Source organism: Solanum tuberosum, unplaced genomic scaffold (genome assembly GCF_000226075.1).
Source record: "Solanum tuberosum cultivar DM 1-3 516 R44 unplaced genomic scaffold, SolTub_3.0 scf00381, whole genome shotgun sequence".
In the NCBI taxonomy this organism is placed as follows: Eukaryota; Viridiplantae; Streptophyta; class Magnoliopsida; order Solanales; family Solanaceae; genus Solanum; species Solanum tuberosum.
Window position 1 is genome coordinate 394,051 of NW_006239304.1, and position 24,109 is coordinate 418,159.

Here is a 24,109-nt window from a genome sequence, read left to right on the forward strand (position 1 = left end):
CTTTATGTTTGTTATGACTATTAATTTGTATATTTCGATATACATATACATAAAAAATTTGTATTTGGGTCTATTGGTATATTTCGGTATACAAATGGGTCCTGCATTTGTATATTTCGGTATACAATGGGTCCTGCATTTATATATTTTGGTATACAAATGGATCCTGCATTTGTATATTTCGGTATACAAATAGTCATGCATTTGTATGTCTCGGTCTATTTGTATATTTCGGTACACAAATGGGTCTTGCATTTCTATATTTCGGTCTATTTGTTTATTTCAGTATACAAATGGGATGACAAAAAACATGAAATATTTGCTATGAATTACAAATAAAAAAAAATATGGCTATAACATTTAATTTAAATTAATAATTTATTATTTCATACAATTTTCCTATTAAAAAATGAAATTAGCGCGCCTCCAAGAACGCGCGCGGTATTTTGTTTTAGATTGTTAATAGCATTGGTCCCTTAATTACGGGCGAATTCTATTTTACTCCTCCAATTGAGTAGTATATTTATTTTTAATTAATTAAAATATGTATTTCTTTTTATCTCTTTACTTGTGGATATTCTGAAATTTATCAAAATTATTAGATGTAATATAGTTCTAAAAACAGTTCAATATTACATGTATATTTTTTATATTGTCAAATCTTTTTATAACGCTATTGATTTATTTAAACTATTTTTAATTGCAATAACAAAATGTTATTATAGAAAAAACATATAATATACCATAAAAAATCAGTTTCACAATTAGTTATTTTTTTAAGCTTTATAGTGAAATATTGTTACAAATATCAGTAAAGCTAGCGTACCAAAAAGGGTTAGTCCAAACACTCTTTGGTAAAACTATTATACTGTGTATGCAAAATTATATTGAATATATATTAAATATTGAATTTTATTGATATCTTTGAGTGTTTATTTCTTTATTTTGAATTTTCTTAATAAAAATCCCCAGTCTACTACTAAGTACAAAGAATAATTGTGATAAAGAGATCTAAGTATAATAAAAACATATACGGTAAAAGAACCAAACTCACATTATTTTATCAACTAAAGATTAAAGGAAAAAAGGAAAATATATCCTTCAATTTTGTGGTTTAGAAATTGGTATACATTTATCAAAATAATAATGCATATATACCATTTGCTAACAAACATATATTTACTAATTTATAAAATCCCAAAATTAATTCTTAATTTAAAAATGTCACGTGTCTTTAAAAAATTAGCTCATGTTTTTTTAACCCTCTTTGAACCCAATCCGAAAAACAACAATTCAATCATCTTTTACTCAATCATAAAATGAGTTTGAGTCGAATTTGAATAAAACAAAAAAATTCTTTAGTTGAGTGGATATGGAGAGCTAAAAAAAGTGAGGTAATTTATTAAAATCACGTGACACAAATCAATTTTAAGATTCTTTAAAGTTAATTTCATAATAAAATAGATTATATGCTCTATTTATTAGACGACAAATATATATATATATATATATATACTCCTTTTGTCCATAATTACTTGTCCACTTTTGAATTAACACACCTATTAAGAAAATAATAATTGATATAATGAGTTTATCATTTTACCCCTATTAATTATGAAATGGATGAATTAAAAAAACTTAAGATTTTCAAAAAGTTTTACATTTTTCAAAGTAATAAATTGAGGGTATAATAGAGAATTTTTTTTTTGTCCTTTCTCGATTTGTCAAAATGAACAAGTAATTATAGACAACTAAAAAAGAAAAAATGGACAAATAATTAGGGAGAGAGGGAGGGTGTGTGTGTGTATATATATATATATATATATATATATTACAATAATGATTTCGTTCTAAATTTCAAAGTTGGATATATATTTACCCCTTCTCCTTTGAATTTATCAATAAATAAACCTCGACGATGCAATTAATTAGAGTTATTTATTTTTTTATTTTTTATCTGATATTCGATACCCACATTGAAGCTGTCAAATTAAATTTAAATTTATGCAGAAAGATTTCATATTGCGGAATGAACACTTTCAAACAAAGACCACTCGATACCGAAGTCGAAACCAAGTCCGTGAATATATATATATATATATAAGAGTCAGGGAGCGGGTGGGAGGGAGGGAAAAATGAAAATTAGCCAAATTTTACCAACTTCGAATTTCAAAACAGTTTGGCCCCCCAAAAGCTGAAACAACTCTGTATTTAACCAAAAAAGGAACACTTTGCTTCTTTGTTTGAACTTTTGTCATCACCCTCCAAATCTCATTTTCCCAAAATAACTTCAAAAAAACGCCTCCCGCTCACTCTAAAATTTTCGAAAAAACTCAACTCAAACATCTGGCGGTATATAAACCTCTCATTTTCCTTCAATCTCCAAACTCTTTGCTCTTCTTTTTCTCGTTTCTTTCTTGTAACTGAAAGAGAAAGAGCGAGGAAAAGGGAGAGGTGCATTAATGGCGGATTCAGAAAATTGTGGTAGAGTTACGCGTTTAGCAAAGAAAAGGGCAGCAGAGGGTATGGCTCCACAAGAACAACGAAGGCCGAGTAAGAAGAGGGTTGTTTTGGGTGAGATTCAGAATTTTTCTATTGTGGGTTTGAAACAGATTAAGGGTTTGGAGAGTAAAATTCAGAAACCCAAATCTAAGAAGAAGGTGAAAAGGGTTGTGACTTGTAAGACTGTTGATGAGAAGGAAGTGAGTGCTATTGATGATGATGTTGATGACCCTCAGATGTGTACAACTTATGTTTCTGATATATATGATTACCTTCGTAAAATGGAGGTTCGTTTATTCTTTTAATTTGCTCCATTGTACATACTATTTGAATTAGAGAATCTTAGTAGTTTAATTTGTTGGGTACTTGGATTTTCACCTTGTTAGTGAACATTCAATTCCCCATCTTGTAATCTCCTCCCAAACACCTAAATATTTTACTTATTTAAAAAAAGTGTACAGTATTTGAATGTAATTGGTTCAAATGGAGTGAAATAGATACTGGGGATTTACATAGCCAAGATGACTAATTTGAGATTTAAATGTTGTAGTTGTTGCTATGGTTATTTGTTTGTTGAACTTGATTTTTGTTTTTTATGTCTTGTGTGATTACGCTGGGTATGTTGTTGTTGACTTATTTTGCGATTGAATTTGTTTAAATTAAAGTTAGGATACTGGAAATTCAATTGTGCTTACTGTTATGAATTATTGGATCTGAGTTTAAGGTCTATAATAATGGTGTTAGCTGCTTGAGGTTTGACAAAGCTGTTGATTTTTGTGTTCAGATTGATGAAAAGAGGAGACCTTTGCCTGATTACTTAGAGAAAGTTCAAAAGGATGTGAGTGCAACCATGAGAGGAATATTGGTTGATTGGCTGGTGGAAGTTTCAGAGGAATACAAGCTACTTTCAGACACATTATACCTTACTGTTTCCTACCTCGACCGATTCTTATCCACAAATGTCATCACCAGGCAAAAACTTCAGCTTTTAGGTGTTTCCTCGATGCTTATTGCTGCGTAAGTATCTTAGTTTGACATTGAATTGAATCCCCTGAGAAATTTGGCTATGTATATGATTTTGCTAATGAGTGTATTCTGATCCGGTGATATACAGGAAGTATGAGGAGATTAGTCCACCGCATGTTGAAGATTTTTGTTACATTACGGACAATACATATACGAAGGAAGAGGTTGTGAAGATGGAAGCTGATGTGCTAAACTCGCTCCAATTTGAGATGGGGAATCCCACTGTGAAAACATTTCTCAGAAGATTTACTGGGATTGCTCAAGAAGAATATAAAACCCCCAATTTGCAGTTGGAGTTCTTGGGCTATTACCTATCAGAGTTAAGCATAATGGATTATAGCTGTGTGAAATTCTTACCTTCTTTGGTGGCTGCTTCTGTTATGTTCCTTTCAAGGTTTACACTACAACCAAATGCACATCCATGGAGTGCAGCTCTTCAACGATATTCGGGATATAAAGCATCAGACTTGAAAGAATGTGTTCTTATCCTACATGACTTGCAATTAAGTAGACGTGGTGGTTCTTTGGTTGCTGTGAGGGACAAATATAAGCAACATAAGGTATTAATCTAAGTTGATCAGTGTGATTATTTTGTTGTAGATTCTTGATTTATTCAGCTATTTAACTTGACTTGTCATTTACTTGTTACAGTTCAAATGTGTGTCAACGTTGACCTCCCTCGTGGAAATACCAGCTTCATTCTTTGAAGATACAAGACAGTTATGAATTATGCTTCTGCTTGGACATATAGCTTAGAGAGTACCAACGGTTCCCAGAACGAATGGACTGTGTTCTTGGTTTTGCTCAACTTGGATGGCTGGCCAACGGTGCTTTAAGGGCGTGGAGGACATAACTTTGTTTTAGTAATTTTTGCAGTCCTATGCAAGAATTTACTAGTTGGTAGTAAGATAAAAGTTTGACAATTTTTTGTAGCACAGTCAGAAATTGGTAGATGTTTTGGCTTTAGAACCATTGAATAGATTGTGAAGTTATTGGTTCCATTTACTAGTCTAGTATTCTAGAGATGATGTTTGGTAGTATTTGATAGAGATTCAAATCATTCTATGTAAAAAGCCCAAATAGCTTCAGAGTTAAAGAATACATTAGTTGAATTAATTGGGTTCATTTTCAGAAGTACTTAGTTGTATACATTTGCAGCTTGTAGTCTCTTTTCTGGTTTGTTATTTTTTCTCATAGAAAAGTGAAAAATATATGGGTATCCAATGATGATATAAGTACTCTTTTGTCTTAAAATGAGTGTTTTCTTAGCAAAAGAAAAGTATCTCTAATTAAAGTGTTGCTTTAAGAATTCAAGACCAAAGGATAGTTGTAATTGTTTCCTACTATATTTTTATATTAAGGAGCTACTCCCTCTATTTCATTTTACTTGTCTAATTTAGCAAATTAAGAGAGTTCTATTATTTTTCTCATATTAACCTTAGTATTCCTTCTAGTTTATATAAAGTAAATTGTTGTGACTTTTTTTATAATTCAAAATAAGTGAATTATTAAAGTTCAAGAGAATTGTTGGAACTTATTCTTTAATTCAATGAGATCTTAACTACTTTACAATTTTTAGCACAATAATTTGGGAATAATCAAGAGTAATAGTGAAAAATAGTCTTTGAGTTATATCATAATTATTTTCTTAAGGGGCATGTCATACCCAACAATTCACTTAATATTAAACTAGAGAAAGTATGAAATAATGATATAAAATGAGCAAACTGACCAAATATAGTATTAGTCAAATTTATAGTACCAAAATATTATCAATAAAGTTAATTTAGTAAAATATATTTCTAATTAAAATTTTTTAAGGAGCGTGGCTAGTCAATATGGACCAACCGTTTTTTCTCTCCTTATTTTGATACAGAGGTAATAAGTGAAATTTCAGAATTCTCGTGATCTTCGTGAAAGATCCAACTTTTAATTATTTTTGGGAGTATCTTTATGTTTCAAATTTGTACCCTTTTGAATTTGAAATTTGAGACGTTTACAGCCTTTATTTCCTACTTGTGTTATCCTTTATTTTGGATGTTGTGACTTGTTTTCATTCCACATGTAAAGAAGATACGTACCTTGAGTTTTTTTATAAAGATTTTTTTACACAAATATCTACGTAGATAAAAGATTATTTATCCACCAATATCTAGTTAATTTAAAGTTTACGGGGTCAAAATTCTGATTCTAAATAAGATCTATATTAACAATTTGTACATATTCAATGAATTTCTTAATACAAACTCTTAGTTTGAACCAAAGTTACTAAAATGAAATAATTAGAAAGGTTTGTTAGAATACCCCTCTCCTAGAAGGATTATATATATTGTTATATTATCCTGTTGCAGTAAATTGTATATTAGTAGCATACGGTATAAAATCATGAGCAGAGCTGATTGACATCAATGGAGAAAGGTACATATAAATAGTTGAATCATACTATTGTATATATAACGTGTAAATTGTATATCCTGAAGGTAGTTGGTAGAATACAAGTAGTACACAAATATATCATGTAAATTATATACCTTCAACCTACATAGCTATTAGGTATTTTTGTAAATATTTTTCTAAATAAGTATAAAGTATAGTATTTTTTAAAGATACTATTTTGAAGTATAGGGATTAGAAATGATCACATTTGCCCGAAGAGAAGTGGCACACATGGATAAAATGCAAGAAGATCGCTTGAGATAGTTTGGACATTCTATATCAACCTATAAATGCACCAATCCGTTGCTGTGAACCTATAGTAAGTAAAGGTTTTAAAAAGAGACCTAAAATTACATTAAAGGAAGTTGTCACAAAAGATATGCAAGATAGGGCATAATGCAAGGGGGAAAATCCATATAGGTGAAAACTATTTTGCCTGTATACTGTTCTAACCCAATCCCTATCTCATAGTCATATTGGGTTTGCAGTAGAGGGTGGCAAACCTGCTCGAGTCTCCGACGGTGTTAGCAGTAGAACATCAACATGAAACTGGCGAGAAATACAATTAATGTAACTTGATATCAACATTTTGGGCAACAAATAAGTTGTGACAGAAGAGTCACTGCCGCTGCAGCTTCCTCACTTTCAACACAGTACAATGGCTGTAATTTACAGCTTCAGCTGTACCAAAACCTAAACCTAGGTCAGTACCATGATCCTATCTGCATATCTACAACACGCTACAAATTCTGATTTGTTGAATATCAACTGTTCTACAATTCTACATGCGTCAACCAAACACACTTTTGCCACCAATCAAGCGTTGCTTGTTACAAGTGCATGTTTGTTCAACTCTATCTTTTTCATGTTTGTTCTGCAACCCTACATCCGAACATCAAAGACACACACCACATTGTCTGCAAAACAAGCTGCGACCTTGCTGCCTTCCTTGTTCCAGCACACTTCAAAGATTCCACCATTTCCACTGTACGTTTTTATGATCTTGGCGTCTTTCACAGACCATATATTCAAGCATCTATCCAATGATCCGGTAGCCAAGTACTCACTGTTTGGGCTAAATGCGACAGAGTAAACAGGATCCCTGGGTTTAAAATCGAAGAGACCCCAATGAGTACTAACAGATATCCAGTCACATAACAAGAATACTAGAAATATTTAAAGACGGAGACAAGAGAAACTGTCTAGCTTTTCCATGCTATCCTTCAGGCACTCTCCTACAAGTAAATAATAGTAAACCAGTAATAAAAATAACCAAAAGAAATCATTAGTTCAAGTGTTCAACCAAGCAAAACGAAAAAAATCACCACATTAGGAGTTTATTTTTGTCCCACTAGTAATATAACAATGACTTCTTCTATGAGATTGTGTGATCACCTCACAGCATTTTTCATGGAAAACGTAATAAGCAACAAGAAAATTACATCCATTACCTATGACCATTCAAGCTGTGGACGAGACGGCCAATTTCAACATCCCAAAGCTTCACTGTGGAGTCAAAAGAAGCACTGCACAAGAAATTAAAAGTTTGGATGAAAAAACAGGCACAAGAAATATAAGAGTGAAGAAACCACAAAATAAGGTACTCATTGTCTGATATTCGGGTTATTCCTCAAGAGTGTGAAGGGATGTAGAACATGAAGCAAAATCGGACAAACCTAAGCTATTTAATAGACAATGTTACATGCAGATAGCTAAATAAGGACATATTGAAGAAAATTGCAGGGACAGCATTAAGAAGGCAAGAGTAGGGGCCAATAATAGAGTCTCCTAATATGCACATCATATATTTCTGGAGATATTGTCACTCTATGAAATAGAAGAAGTGTAATGAGGAGTTAATAGGAAGCTATCTTCCCCCATGCTTTAAAAGAGAAAAAAAAAGAAAGGTAAATCGACCATGTATGCTTCAGTCCCAATCTAGTCGTTGAGTTCGGCCATCTAAATCATTCATCCAAATGGGTTCTAGCCCATTTCATTCCAATACTAAATAACTACCTTTTAAGGAGTAGAAAAATAAGAGTAGAATTGAACTCAATTTGAAAGGCTATCTCGAGGATAAGAGGGGGTTAATTGGTTTAATAGTTTGAATAGTTAACTTGCCATCTTCACCATGAATCACTGAGAAGAAAACAAGCTTCAAGTGGTAAAAGTAGAACAGCCACGGATTAACAAGGATAACTCAGTACAAGGAGGAAAACAAAAACTACGCAACATAGAGAACGGTCATCCCTTAACCCACTAATTATAATACAATCATAGGACGAGATATGATAGGAAGGAGAGCCTTGAGGTTACCAAGTGACAGACAATTATGCTAGAAACAGTAGCTCATGCAAAGAATCATCTGTGGCAATAGGGTTTTGATAACTGAGAAATCCCTAAGGGTTAACATAATTACCTTGCCAGCAACAACTGTTGATTTGGGTTGCTCGTACCAGGGCCAGATGGACTCCATCTGATGGTATAGATCTCCTAGAAAATTGAACATCTTAATTAATTGGTGTGTCATCCGATTACACAAATCAAACAAAAGAGAAGTTTGTATATGTATATATAAACTTATATGCTGCACCTTGGCATGCTCTCTGAAATCATGCAAGCAGGTATCTTGTTTCACACTCCATATCTGCACAGGGGATAAGAGTCATCCACCACCAATTTTACAAAACATCAATCAACAGTTATTCATAGGATCAATAAATTTGAAATCTTATCTTAAAGTGTGAATGTGAATCACCTTCCATGCAATCTCTTCTTCTACTAAAAAATATTTTATATAAAGAAGGAACTGAAGTTCTGGAATGTGCTTGGGGATTATTAATTTAGCATTCAGGAATCCAGGTCGAAATGCAATTTTTATTTATTTATGTTTTGTGATGATAACTTCTTTTTTTCATGAAATGCTAAAGGTGTACGACAGCAAGGAACTGGTGTGAGATGTAGAGAATCCTTAGCTTGAGAGAACAAATTTGTCCTAAAAGGACAAATTATTGCACCGTGAAACGAAACAAGTCCAAGATAGAGCACAATGGATATAGTGGACCCCACAAGCATGGGATTGAGACATGGTTTTTCTATGAGGTTAAGAGAGGACATATTGATTATCAGAAAACAAATTTATCACTAAAAGAAACAAAATATGATATGAGCAAAATTATCAGAAGAAAACTAAAAGTACACACATTTGTATCAGCTAATCAGTGATAACTGCATTCTGAATTTAGATAACTATATGAGTGCAATTAGTGCAGACTAGGTAATAGGAATGCCCTAGTCAGCAATTTTCTGAAACGTGTGGAGGAACCTTCTCCAGCTATTAATTTTATGAGAGTGTACGTTAGCAATTACCTTAGCTGTGGTGTCATCAGAGCATGACGCCAACAAGGAGCCTGAGGGGTCCCACTTGATTGCATTGACTTCACTCTGCAGTAACAAGATGGAAACTTTTAACAACACTCACAAAGAGAGTGCTTGAAAATTGCATTCCTACAATCTAGCATGTTAAAAGTTAGCATTTGAATAGGACTTAAACTCGCAAAATAGTATGTATTCTAGAACACAAAATATTAGAACCACAACTCATAAGATGAAATTCCAAGTAAAAGGTAAGGAAATGATTGTTGAAGATATTCTTGTGCACAGTTGCATGATTATGCATTTGCTTGAGAAATCTTCTGGCAGCCCAACCATTTTTTTACATGGCCAGAGGGGTCATAAGTTTCTTTAGCCTATCACCCTTGTTACACCATGTGTAACTACAAGTTAAAACATCATGAGCAACAAGGCATATAGCAATAGAATAAATACAGGCTGTGTCTTAATAATCAGGTAACTCAACCAAGGCAATAGAGGTAAACATATTTTAGGATAACTTTCACAATTAGGCTTTTGTCTGAAACATTATGAGAACATTGTATGGCGTGATGAGCACAGAGCTCAAGAGAGTTGATCTTTTTTGAGCTCCTCGCCCTCCTGTTTTCCCTCACAAAGGTGCACAGCACACCAGCTCCAATAAAATATATATTGGCATCAGTAACCAAATACACACACTGTTCACTTTTACTTGTCCACTATTCCAAAAATAGATTTCCACTTTTACTTGTCACTTTTAACATACCAAAAAAAGACAATTATTTTTTCCATGTTTTACCCTTAGCATTAATCACTTATTCTCCAAATCATTTTTCAAGACCTAATACTAAACATCAATTAATATAGTGTGATAAAATAGCCATGTCAATTATTGTTTTCTTAATACGTGTGCCAAGTCCAAATGTATGAGTGAAAGTGAACGGAGGGAGTATGGAACAACTTTTCCGATCAAAAAAGAATACGGGAATGCCACCTGATGTCCCGAGAAAGCTTTGAGAGGCCGACTCTCTCCAACTTTACAAACATAAATCATGTTATCAGTGGAGCAAGTCGCAAAGGAATTGTTGTTTCGCCAATCAACATCAAGAGTTGGAGCTGGAATACAATTATATATAAATGGTTAGACAAGAAAGAGAAACGCAAACTGTATCATAGTGGAAAAGTTCAACAGTAAAAAAGAACAGGGAAAAGCACCTGAATGAAATTCAAATTGCTGCTTCCATTCGCCTGACTTTACATCCCATACAATTGCGGTTTTGTCTACACTACCACTAAGGAGATAATCACCTTTCTTATTCCACTTCAAAGAGAAGATTGGCCCTTTATGTTTGATTAGTGTATTTACCAGTTCCCCTGGATATAAAGTGACTCGTAAGATCAATCATGAATATCAACAGTAGACATTTGGTGCCATAAGACAAGACAGGTGCTCCACACAATAAACAAGGAAAGACCTCAACAGAAGTTCAAACGTTTGGACAAAAGAAACCAGTTTGATAACTGTTAACATATTCTGAAATTGACAAAACCATGACTAAGAAGAGTCGATAACGGGGTAACATTTTCCAATTGTGGAAAAAGGGAAGTAAGTGAGTTAATGGGGAAACTAAAGTGATATAATGAAATCTCGGGTTGCTTAAGAAGATGCCATTTCTACAACTGTGTTTTTTATCAGGCTGGCAAAAACTTAGATGTTGCAATCGTTGCCTGCAGGATCCTTTAAGAGAGGATTAGCTCATTTTGTGCAAACCAGTAAGGATCATAAAAATTATTTATCTTGAGCACTCTGCTATACTTGCTACACAAGATGGCCTTCGGCTCCCAGTACCACTACATAAAATATACTTATAAACATATCACAGTCATAATTAAAAACACTCTTTGGTTCGTGTTCTACCAGGAACTTATTTTGTTTCTTCATTTTCTTCGAGTGTTCTGGGGGTGGAGAGGTGGAATGCATGGTGCTCAAAGATGTTGAGACAGGGAGATCTATTGTTACCAATCTTTGACCAATTGATCAAAGTGAGGAACCCCATAATACCCATATATCTTTCACTTTTGGGTCTTGTAGGAGGCTATCAAATTAATCCTCAAAGAGGCCAAGGAAGAGCTTACCAGCAGTTGCCCAAATGACTTGGCATTGACAGGAGCATTGCTATTAGCCAGTGACATATTGACCTAGTAAAAATAAGGTGATGTCCAGGTCAGCTTATGTGCACCTCGATAATTCCGTTGGACAATTGCTACCTCCCACCAGCACAATTACTCACCAGGCTTAGACAAACAGAAAAAACCACCTACTATCTTTTGCCTCCAGTGAGATTTAAACCTTGATCTCCCATGGTTTTCATTCCACCTCATTGACCATTAGACCATACCCTTAAATAAATTGGTCTCTGGGAACCTCCTGATAGAGTCTTCTTTTTAGTCTAAAAAATTCACATCTCTCTCACAGTTAAACACTAATGTGAAGGAGGAGCCACCATCCAATAATAAGTAGCATAAGTTAGATTCTTTTTTGTTATAACCATGAAATTTTCTGATATCAGTTCTGAAATTTGGTGGATAATAGGTTCGCCATCTAGTTTCTCCTCTTGTACATCAGACTTCACAACCAATAGGATTTGACCACTGAAGTGCGCCTACCACACATCTCGCGCTATACTATCTTTGCCATTGAAGCAAATCCAGGGGCCAAGTTAGATACTATAGCTAGTATACTTTTACAACTATACTTTCATCTATAGCTAGTATACTTTTACAACTATACTTTCGTCTATAGCTAGTATACTTTTACAACTATACTTTCGTCTATAACTAGTATACTTTTACAACTATACTTTCGTCTATAACTAGTATACTTTTACAACTATACTTTCGTCTATAACTAGTATACTTTTACAACTATACTTTCGTCTATAACTAGTATACTTTTACAACTATACTTTCGTCTATAACTAGTATACTTTTACAACTATACTTTCGTCTATAACTAGTATACTTTTACAACTATACTTTCGTCTATAACTAGTATACTTTTACAACTATACTTTCGTCTATAACTAGTATACTTTTACAACTATACTTTCGTCTATAACTAGTATACTTTTACAACTATACTTTCGTCTATAACTAGTATACTTTTACAACTATACTTTCGTCTATAACTAGTATACTTTTACAACTATACTTTCGTCTATAACTAGTATACTTTTACAACTATACTTTCGTCTATAACTAGTATACTTTTACAATTTACAACTATACTTTCGTCTTAGCTGGTATACTTTTACAACTATACTTTCGTCTATAGCTAGTATACTTTTACAACTATACTTTCGTCTATAACTAGTATACTTTTACAACTATACTTCCGTTAGCGTGCAGAAACCTCCTGAAACTGATCATCTTTTTTGTCTTGAAAGTGGTTTAAGACCTCTCAAGGCTGAAAACTAATGGGCAGGAGGCTACCCTTTATTGAGTAGCAAAAGTTAGGGAGCTTCTGCAGCTAATATATATATATATATATATATATATACAACCATCCTTTTAAGGTGGTAGATGTTTAAAATTCTATGGAAATTGGTGGATAATAAATTGGGTCTGCCACATGCCTTTTAGAATCAAATTCGTGATCCGTCATAGTTCTTCAGGGGGGAAACTGCAGGCATTCTAGATAGCTGGACACGAGGACTCTCCCTCTAAAAAGGGAAGTTGAATAAGAAAAGGAAAACTGAGGGATGAATTGCACTGATGCTGACTACAGTACCAAAGTGATTTACTGATGCTGACTACAGTAGCAAAGTGATTTCAAGAGGACCGATCCTTCACAGGGAAATGCTAGCAATTCCAGAAAGGTTGGAGCTTCTCAGTTTCAGCTATGGAAGTTATCATGTATACTGTAGAACTCAGAAGTGGGGATTCATATAGTTGACCCCAACTTGTTTGAGACTGAGGTGTAGAAGTTGTTGTTTGCACATTCTGTCAAGCAGCACCCTCTCTTGGTGCTATAATAATAAAATAATCAACATCCTCCCCCAAAAATATTTTAAAAACCCATTAAAACATGTGATTGCATCTCCTACCATTCAATGGTGTCTCATAAACTCAATATCGTCAGTACCAACTTTACTTTTGCATTTCCCCATACTCCATTGTGTTCAACAGCAAGAAAACATTAAAAGAAAATTGCTTACCCTCTCGGTTCCAAATTCTTGCTTGCCCATCATAAGAACCTGTTGCAAGTAGGTGTCCCTCGCCCTACACAAGAAAGAAGTCATAGATACAGAAAGTAGAAAAGAAAAATAAGGAGGACAGCCAGTAACAATCTCTAAAAAAACCTTACATTCCACTCAAGTGTAGTAACATCCTTGCTCTTCTCATTTGTTCGACCTTTAAAATGTTTTAATACCATGACATTTACAGGCCCATTTTGCATGTGGGAATTACAAGTACCATCTCCAATTGTCCAAATCCTAGCAGTAGAATCTCCAGACCTGAGTTCAGGATATCATATAGTTAGCTGTAACTTGTAAGAACAGGTAAAATCCTAATAAAAATCTAAGGCTGGTTTTGAGCTTTAGATGTGAGCATACCCTGTTCAAAAGATTTTGCAGTTTAGAACACTGAACTCAAGAAATGTACAACGAGAAATATACCACATAATAATGACATTCAAAACTTGATTATTAGTAAGTCAAATTGTTCAAGACTTGGGTGCAGTATAGTCTCATTTCAAAATGAACTATTTGTTTAGATGCCGATACAATTAACTGTGAACATACAAGTCAATGGTAGCATTAAAGTGACAAAGCACAGAACTTGAACCAAAAGAAGAGATCTAATGTAGTCAAGAAATCTGAAGGAGGGTGATAATCTCACGAAGAGACATCATAGACAAAATTCTCAATGCAAAGATATTGCCGTCAATGAACTGATTCAGTATACAGCGTAAAATAAAGCCTTCAGATGTTGAAAAGTCACATGCTGAAAAGCAGGCATGCTTTAAGGGGTCAAATGGTTGTCCTCAGAAATATCTCCAACCATGTACGACACATTACTCAATCTGTGTATAGGCAATAGCAATTTAAAATTTATTCCCCCCTATTAAATAGCAAGACTAGCTGATTTGATAAGACAAACATGCCCTTTCCCCATCACGTATATATACCTGAGTGTTTCTGGGACAAAAATTTCTACATTTGGAAAAAATCCTTTTAGATTGACTCTACTGTATGCCTTTCCCCCAAGGGTGGTGTTTACTAGTTATACTATATTTTTTTTGATGAAGGGTATTTCATTCACAAAAGGGATGATTATACGATATAAACATAGATCTTCTCCATAAGACATCCTCCTCTATAGTAAGCATTTGATGTATACAACAACTACTATGCCTCAATCCCAAACAAGTTGGAGTTGGCTATATGAATCCCCACTTCTCCCTTTAAGCTCAATTGATGTCATCATCATAATAAATAAAGATAAATATATACAAAATAATAAAATAATACTAATAATAATATTAGAAGTGCTCTAACAAGACTAAATCATATTCCCCACTAGTAAATGTTTGATGTATGAACCAGGTAAATGCATCTAGCACACAAATGTGAATACTCGATATAAAGTCTAAAGTAGTCCAGAGTGTAAGAGGTTTAAAAGGGATTTGTGAGATGAATTAGATACTAACAACTAGGCGTTGAAAAAGAACAGTGATCATCTCCAAAGAACTAAAATTCGCAAAATGGGGAGAGGAGAATAAAAATGGAATATAATGGTTCCTATTTAATAGCAGCATCAAAGAAATACTAAGGTGCTAACCCAGATGCAAGAAGTGAACCGTCTGGACTCCAGGCACATGCGAAAACCTGCATAAGTTTAAGAACAACAAAAATAGTCATGATGATATCAACAAAATTAATCAAATCGTTAAATGAGAGTAATACTGATTTTAGGAGCAGTAGATAGTATCCAATTGCACCTCTGATGTATGGCCTTCCAAAATCAGTAAATCAGAACTCAGTATTTCACATGGCAAGGCGGTTGAGCTTGTGCAAATCTCCATGGGCTCTGGATCTATTTTGAAACTCAAAAAAGTCAGGTGAGTAGGAACTTTATGCTTTAACACAATTAATAAAGTTCAGACCAAATGTATCAGATGCGTGTATGTTCCAGGATGTCTTGCAGTAAAGTTTGTAAATATTTGCAAGTAAGAAGATGAAGAATATGATACCTCCAGCCTTTCCATTCTCCTCATGTCTAACAATCTCTTTATCTCCATTGGGTTTCGCGTCCATGAGATCCTCACGTGGTATGAGATCCTCACGTGCTTTTTCTTTGTCCTTATTTTTCTCTCTCTCCTTATCCTTCTCAATCCTTTCTCTTTCTCTTTCTCTTTCTCTTTCTCGCTCTCGCTCCCGCTCCCGTTCCCGTTCCCGCTCTCGCTCTTTTTCCTTCTGCTGTTTTTCCTTCTCTCTTTCTCTAGCAGGCTCCCGTTCATGCTCCGTTTCACGGTCATTGATATCCTTATCCTTTCCCCTAGGTTTATCTTTCCGAAGCTTTTCCTTTTTTTCTTTTATTATTTTATGTAGCTCATATACATCCTTGGTGATAAGATCAATGGGCTGTATAAACTGGAAGTCTTCGTCCATATCTGTGTCATCCTGCATGCCTTATTATCAGTCAATTGGAAGTTCTCAAACTACTTTAAACTCAGGACTCAAACATCTAAGTATGATATAAACTGCACTTACAGTGCTCAAATTTGCTTCCAATTCAAGATATTGAATTCCCTTTTGTACAAAGGTAACCAGACCACCAGGAGGAACTAAATTTCCATCTATTGTGCTCTTATTGATCCCTGCCTCATATCCTAAAGCAAATGCTGAATGTGTGAACCCTGCAAAGAAGTCAGAAAACCAGAAAATTCAAGATGACAGCCCTAAACAACAAAAAGTGGTTACTAAGATTATGAAACCAGAAATATTAAGAGAACTTCAATTGAAATGAATACATAAACAGAAGATATAAGAATGATCACCTAAGATACCTAGCATTTTAAGGGTTCATTTTACCAAATATGTCCATTGTAGCAACAAAGTTACAAGAAATGGATGTGTCAAATTAATCTAATCAAATCAGAAAAAAATTGAAGAAAAATCAAAGTCATGGAGGAGAAACAAGAGAGAGGCCCAGGACAACTACTTCCTTCTAAATGAAAATCACAACTGGCACATGTAAGTTCAGTCTGATGGGCCTGAAAAATTTAGACAGAACACCTTTGTGCTGAAAGGAACATCACGAGATCAACTGAGAAAGAGGTGTCTTTAAGCAGTTAAGATACCATCCCTAACTAACCGACATTTTGTGGTTCCACAGTAATCCACATTGGATAAACCAGAAACATTGCGGTAGGGGAGACATGTCCTTTCTAAACACATTTTCCAGTGAAAATTCCCGTCTACCGCACCCTAGAAGAAGAATTCATTAATATATGGAGTGGGGATAGACTCAGAGAGATTGTCTTGCATGTGCATATTTGGGACAGAGGCAGTGCAATTGGAGGATATAGTAGAGCAGTAGAGCAGATTTCTTTGTTAGGCATCACCAATCTGTCTAAAAATGCCCATCCATTAGAGCAATGTATGCAAGATCGGTTAGGAGAAAGAAAAATCCAAAAAAAAGTGTGAGTGTCTCCTCAGTCCTCAGTATTGGAAGAACATAAGACCCTACAACAACCACAACACACCCAGTATGATCCCACAAGTGGGGTCTGGGGAGGGTGGGTGTACACAAACCTTACCCCTACCTTGTGTGAGGTAGAGAGGTTGTTTCTGTTGTTTCTGATAGACCTCAGCTCAAGAAAAGTATTTTCAAAAACGGGTAAGAGAAATACAAGAATAAAAATTATGGTAGAAAGGGAAAGCATTGATAGCCAAAAATAACCCAACAACAACAGTATTACAATTGAAGAATAAGATAATAAAGCAACAACAACATAACCCACTGAAATCTCATAGGCGGGTTCTCGGGAGGGTGGAGTAAACGCGGACCATACCCCTACCTCGTGGTGGTAGAGAGATTGTTTCCGAAAGACCCTAGACTTTGAAGAATAAGATAATCATAGAATATTAACATGATACTGATGAATAGACAAGGGAGCATGGTGCTCTAAGCTAGAGGCATGCTCTCCTGCCCATAGGAAAGAGAAAAATCGCTCAACTACATACTAACCTTCTACCCTAACCTTCGACCTCCATGCTTACTATCTTGAGGACTTTGAAGATGTGTCATGACATGTCTAATCGCCTCTCTCTGATTCTTCATTGGTCTACCTCTACCTCTCCTTAGACCTATCACTGCCAATCTCTTGCACCTCCTAATTGGGGCATCTGTACTGTTCATTTTTACATGCCCGAACTATCTCAAACTCCCTTTCCGCATCTTGTCCACCACTAAGATCACTATCACTTTGTTCCGTATATCTTTGCTCCGAATCTTATCTTACTAGTGTGCTCACACATGCAACTGAGCATTCTCATTTGTGCTATATTCATCTTCTGAGCATGTGAATTCTTAACTGGCCAACACTTTACGCCACACTACATAGGTGATCTAACAATCACTCTATAGAACTTACCTTAAAGTCTCGGTGGCACATTCTTATCACATAGGACACCGGATGTGAGCCTCAATTTCATTCACTCTACTCCAATGTGATGTGTGACATCATCGTTAATCTCTCCATTTCCTTGAATTATTGACCCAAGATACTAAAAACTCTCTCTTGGGGATGAACATAAAACCCTAAAGATTATTATTTATAAAGATCCTCCTTTCCAAAGTATTTTCTTAGCTGACCTGATGCTTAGCAACAATAGGTGTTCTTATCTCTACCTGAATACAAAACTCTTCATTATTGTGGACAGATCACCACAAACTTACAATCTTAAAATCAACATCATAACAAAAGACCAAACTTAGATGGAAGACAATCCAAAGATTCCAGCCAGTCACAAACATGGAAATACAACTTTTAGCAGTTTTCAGGTATTAGAACTTGAAAACTATCAGTTTCTCGAAGTTAATCCATCTTTCATGGCATTGTTTCAAAAGTAGAAATTACTCCCTCCGTCTTAAAACATTCCACACTTTTTTCTTCTCGAGATTCAAACTAAGTTTAACTAAACAATGTTAAGATGCATTTGTTTGCCAAGCAAGGATAACTGCAATTAACAGTACTCCTCCTATATCTTCAAAAAATCCAAATTTAACACTAAGAACATAAATTGCTCCGGTCACATCTACTCCGAAAAATTGTTAAAATTAACTTCCTTTGAGCGAAAAACGCCAAAAGAGCTGGTACCAGAGGGAATCTTACACAAGGATACATGCAACTAACAGTACTCCTGTATCTCCAAAATATCCAAAATTTAACACTAAAAACATAAATTGCTGTCAGATTTAAAATTGTTCAATCAACTTTCAGTAAGCATAAACACCAATCGCGAAACCAGCTGGTAGGAGAGGGAGCGTTACATAAGCGCTCGAGAATAATATAAAACAAAGCAAACGGAGTATATCATAACCAAACCTATAAACCTAAGTCAAACTGGAAGTTCAAAATCGAAAAAAAAATCATTTCCTCATGGAAACACACGGATACAAGTAAACGATATAAATTGTGAGCAGCAAACACTAATTGAACCCTAGGAAAACACATGGTAGCAGCCGAACAGAGAGAAAAGAAGAAAACCTGATTCCTGAAGGTACCGGAAAACCAGGTAGTTGAGCTCCGACGAGGTGAGAGAGATCATTTTGCCGAATGGACGCCGGAGGAAACAAACACCATGTGCTTTCTCTCTCCGAGATTTTAGAGAGGGTGAAACGGAAAGAGATGTATGAAGGAGACGTTACAAATAGATGTGATTTTCCGTAGCATACGTCATCTTCATCAATGAGCTCGGTGATTTGCAAGTTTTGATTTGGGCCTTTCGTGGGCTATTGGAATTTCCTGGCCAGCCCATTTAACGTTTGTACAAAATTTTGGGCCTGCTAAATCTGAAATTCAAGTTAAAAAACATAGGGAAGTCCCTATAATAAACTTAATTATGTTCTATAGTTATAGTTTGCATATTTACAGTTTGTGACTACAGTTTAAGATGTCTCATTTGTATAATTCGCGGGTGAGTTTGTATAATTTACGGGTATGTTTGTATAATTGAGTTATTTTTGTATGAACTCGAAATAACGAATTTATACAAACACTAACATCTTAACTTTAAATAGTTATACAAAGTATATTATACAAAATTACATTATATAAAAGTTATACAAATTATAATATACAAACGTGCAAATTATACAAACTCGAAACCCCAGCCCGTGTAATTATCCCTGAATGTTGGTCGCGAGTGATAATTAACTAAAATTATAGCTATGATGACTAATTAACCAGTATATGTTTGCTTAACTGTGTAATTTTCCCAAAAACATGGGTCATTTGCACTTTAATACCTAATTTGTGTTGCTCTTTAAATTTTGTCCTTCAAGGCAAACAACTTTTTTGCAGCTAGAAATTTCTATTTTTCACATCGTAATATCCCATGAGTTGTGTCTCACTCCATTTAAGAATTATATCCTGCTAGACATAAGTTCAATTTCTAAGGACAAATAATAAAGACCAGCTCATTTGAAGGACAAATTATACGATTAAATGAAAAAACATCTCAAAGGTAAAAATACGATCTTATTTTGCATGGTATCTTGTCGGAGAGGCACAATGTTTATATCATTTCCTTTTCATATAAAAGGTGTGTATACAGTTAGAAAAAAACTATTTATTCTTTTAACAATAAAGAGAAAAAAAAAGAATTTTTTGGGTTAAGATATTGTTTTTAAACTCCCATCCAACGGAAAACTACATAATTAGACATAATTAACTATCATATATATACATTTTACCTGCAGTTTAAAAATATTACTCATAATACCACTTTTTAATGATTATACCATTTATTATAAAAAGTTAAATCAGATACACAAATCTCATAAATATGATATTGAATAATTATCTTAAAATTTAAATTTCTTAATTAAAGAGACATTAACAATTCAACCTCCCTGGATCTCCTCTGCCAACAATAACTCCCCCCCACCATATTTTCTCTCTTCCTTCATCCTCTCAACTCATAATTTCTTCAGAATATCTATCAAAAACGATTCTTGTTTCATCAACAAATATCTCTCTCATCTACCTCCCCCAATTTCCTTCGCCAACGGTATCTAAAATTAAACAGAAAAATAAAATGGTGATGGTAGTAAAACTGGAGGAAAGAAAGAAAGAAGATAAATTATAGGTAGTATGGTTTTGCAGCAGGAGTGGTTGTTTTAATATTTTCATACGAAAAAAGAGTATGTAAAAGTTTTGTAATGAAATGGTAGGCCGTATGTTTCATTCAGTTTATCTGAGATGATTTTGTCATGTATCTAATCAAAATATTTTATGTATCTTGTTTATTTATTAAATGTATATGTATTTTCTATTAAATATATATGAGTTGTTTTCTATCATGCATATGAGCATGTTATTTGAGATTTTTCTGTCGTGATCTAGTGTGTTTTCTTTTGTGTATCTGAGACGGTTCTGTCATGTATCTAGTCATACTTCAACTAGATCGTTGTAGATTACATTTTTATGAAATTACAACATTTACAAATTTTTTGGATACATACTTCAGATACATAAATAAATTTCAAATACATGTATCTGCAATATGCTACATGTAATGTATCAGATACACGTATATAGCAGATACACCTAATGAAATGTATCTAAGAAAATTAGATGCACGAATCAGATACATACTTCAAATACATTAGTAAAAAGCATGTATCCTAATTCAGTTAATTAATGATTTTTATTTATAAGATTTTCAAATAAGGTCTGTATTTAGTTCAAAAACAACAATATACTTTTATCAGATTATTTAACAAAGTAACAAACAACTAGAGTGCGAGAAACATGTTGTTCTCTAAACATGAAAATTGAAAATAAAAAATCTCAAAATTCAAATTTCTAAAAATATATTTTTTTTTCAATTTTTTGTTGCTAAAAAATAAATGGAAGAAATTAAAATATTTTTGAATTTTTAGAAGTTGTTAGACAAGATATATTTAAAATCTATTAAAGGAGTGATTATTTTAGTTGGAGTCCTTAATTAAGCATGTATCATGTTTTGTCAATTCCTCTAATACATATATCCGTCAAATTAAGAAACATGTATTCGGCTAACGAAATGTGGTAAAGGAAGTAATATTCAAAACTATCGTGAATACTTGTAATTAGAATCTAAACTAGTGAGATTTATGTTGTTTACCCCTTAAAATTTTATATGTTTATCCACTGTGAAATGATTTTGAATATGCCGTTTATGAAGTTAGAATTTGTCAAACACAACATTTCATATAGCTAATGTGTCTAATTATACTTTGATCATCATATATATGTGCTTTATTTGCTTGAACAGTGAACTTACTTGGACTACTTACTAGTACTAGACTTGACAATGGTCAATGTCCAAAAGAAAACTTTGTCCAATAGGCCCATTTCTTCACCAGCCCAATAGAATTAAAGTAAGAAAAAAGAAAATACATATTGAAGCATTTATGAACATAGTAAAGATGAGAATAATAGCAATAACACATACTATAATCAAAATTAAAAAATAGCAAATAATAACAAAATTGAAGGAAAATATAGTATGTGAGTTCATTTTAAGAGAATGGGAAATTGTATGGGTAAGTTCACCTTAAAGTGATTTTCTCTTCTTTTTTTTTTTCACAAAGTGTTGAGTCCCGCAACGGTGGACATTAGGGAATTTGATCTCCTTATATGCTTTTGGATATAATTTTTTCTTCATAAGCTAATTTTTGTGATTAAGTTAAACCAAAATCCATTTCTTTAATATGGTGTTAGATTCAAACTCACCCTAATTAATTATTTTCAATGTTGCTCTTGCCCCTCCCCCTGTATTAACTAAGCTCCAATTATCCGGTCTTGAGCATGCGGGGGTTGTTGGGTTCCACATTAATGGGCATTGGAGAACTTGATCTCCTTATACGGTCTTGACTCTTACACATTCCTTGACTTATAAATTAGCTTTTGTGAGTGAATTACGTACGAGGCAAAAAGTGTAGCTAAGGGATTCTATTTAATGCTAAATGTTTGTTGTTTATGAAAATTTTCCTTTCTTTAACATGGTAAGAGCTAGGCCCAACCCAATTCCTTATCTCTGATGTTGGGCCCTTCCTTGACTTACATTGTCTAGCTCCAGATATTTAGTCTTAGGCGCGGGCAATGAGAGTTTAGGAATGACATTTTATCTCTTTTGGAGTTGATTCAGATCATTCGAAATAAGGTTAGTGACGGAAACTTAGCTATTTTTTGATCAAGTTTTCCGGGGTAGTTTCCTCTATTCTTTAACACAAACAATTCCAAGTTAAAATTAGTTGTACTCTCAAGTTTAATTGTCACATTACTGTTCCTCCTGGCAAGTGAATTGACTAGTCGATCGAATATATACTGCACCACATATATATTCAGATTATTCAGCCAATTCAATACTTTTTCCCCAAAATTTCAGAATTCAGATTTCTCATCATCAAAGATTGAAGACTTTACATAACCTTTGTCATGCTTTGAAGAGTTCACCATTAGTAGTAGAATATCTGGGCATTGCAGAAGTAGCTATAAAAAGTATAAGTTGACTACTTTCCAAAGCAGACAAAAATAAAGCACTAGAAGCCATATGCTTTGTTATCATACGCAATTTTGGCCTTATTTTAAGGGACTGAAAGCGAGAGAAGCGAAAAACTTTCTTTAGTAAAAAAGTTCTCGTGAAACACAACAATATTGTATTTACCCATTTGGCCTTTTACCCATAAAGTAAAGAAAAACATAAGGAAAACCTTCCCATCGTGTGTTGTCTCCCTTGTGCAGGACTATAACACTCGATGCTCATCTGGTACGAGGGATAAGAAAATAATTTATCTCAAAGTTAATTTTAGAATGAGTTAATCCCTTGTTTGGTTTGGGATAAAGTCGCGTTGTGATTTTGGTGTCATTTTTATCTAAAACACTAAGGATGAGATAACAATCCTGAAATAACTAATCTCGGGATAACATATTCACTAACCAAATGAGCCCCTTAATTTTGTAAAGATGGCTTAAGATTTACTAATATATATACATATAACATAGGTGAATTTAAGATTTTTGCTTTATGAATTCAATATTATAGATTTTGAGCATTAAACCCATTATATTCTTGAAGTGGTGAATTTATATCTATTAATTTTCATAATTTTTTTTAAAAAAATCATTCTTCGCATAAAAAAAATATTAAATATAGATGAATCTATTATCTTTGAAGTCTGTGCGTACATAAATAATCTTTTACCCATGTATATAGGAGTATAATTTCTATACACACCTTTTTTTCGATTTACGTGACTTATCCTAATTATCCCATCACACCTTTTGGTGTTATATTATATGTTATTCTTTGAAGTTAGTTAACAAAACAAGTTTTACATTTATTAATGTACAAAAGTAAAACTCTGTACTTAAAATACTTCTCACCTCTGTTTCTTTTTCTACCCAAACTTCCTTTCATTTGCCATTCATATTAGTCTCTGTTTTCAACAACATAATGCAAATTAAGAAGTTTTTGGTGATTCTAGTTTTTTT

At 33.7% G+C, this 24,109-nt stretch overlaps 2 protein-coding genes across 2 annotated transcripts; one reads left to right on the forward strand and one right to left on the reverse strand.

The window, feature by feature from the left end:
- Window positions 1–2,236: 2,236 nt before the first annotated feature.
- On the forward strand, window positions 2,237–4,675 carry LOC102580144 (putative cyclin-A3-1). Its single transcript, XM_006362016.2, has 4 exons — window positions 2,237–2,789; window positions 3,287–3,519; window positions 3,617–4,088; window positions 4,180–4,675. Exons 1-4 carry the CDS (start codon window positions 2,463–2,465, stop codon window positions 4,252–4,254), a joined length of 1,107 nt encoding a protein of 368 aa, XP_006362078.1. The 5' UTR covers window positions 2,237–2,462; the 3' UTR covers window positions 4,255–4,675.
- Window positions 4,676–6,500: 1,825 nt separating this feature from the next.
- On the reverse strand, window positions 6,501–19,284 carry LOC102580472 (F-box-like/WD repeat-containing protein TBL1Y). The gene is made up of 14 exons (XM_006362017.2): window positions 19,115–19,284; window positions 16,113–16,258; window positions 15,593–16,022; window positions 15,341–15,435; window positions 15,181–15,227; window positions 13,703–13,853; window positions 13,554–13,617; window positions 10,552–10,710; window positions 10,331–10,452; window positions 9,334–9,408; window positions 8,558–8,611; window positions 8,384–8,457; window positions 7,416–7,490; window positions 6,501–7,066 (listed from the first exon to the last, which is right to left on the reverse strand). The coding sequence occupies exons 1-14, from the start codon at window positions 19,173–19,175 to the stop codon at window positions 6,847–6,849; spliced, it is 1,773 nt and encodes a 590-aa protein (XP_006362079.1). The 5' UTR covers window positions 19,176–19,284; the 3' UTR covers window positions 6,501–6,846.
- Between the last annotated feature and the right edge of the window lie 4,825 nt (window positions 19,285–24,109).

What these genes read in the sequence shown, in the direction of transcription:
- LOC102580144 (XM_006362016.2), top strand. Translation starts at nt 2,463, where the DNA reads ATGGCGGATTCAGAAAATTGTGGTAGAGTTACGCGTTTAGCAAAGAAA. An exon ending in ATTACCTTCGTAAAATGGAG is followed by an intron (nt 2,790 to 3,286) that starts GTTCGTTTATTC and finishes TTTTGTGTTCAG; the next exon opens with ATTGATGAAAAGAGGAGACC. An exon ending in ACAAATATAAGCAACATAAG is followed by an intron (nt 4,089 to 4,179) that starts GTATTAATCTAA and finishes TACTTGTTACAG; the next exon opens with TTCAAATGTGTGTCAACGTT.
- LOC102580472 (XM_006362017.2), bottom strand. Translation starts at nt 19,175, where the DNA reads ATGATCTCTCTCACCTCGTCGGAGCTCAACTACCTGGTTTTCCGGTAC. An exon ending in TGGAAGCAAATTTGAGCACT is followed by an intron (nt 16,023 to 16,112) that starts GTAAGTGCAGTT and finishes TAAGGCATGCAG; the next exon opens with GATGACACAGATATGGACGA. An exon ending in AAGAATTTGGAACCGAGAGG is followed by an intron (nt 10,711 to 13,553) that starts GTAAGCAATTTT and finishes CTTTATATCCAG; the next exon opens with GGGAACTGGTAAATACACTA.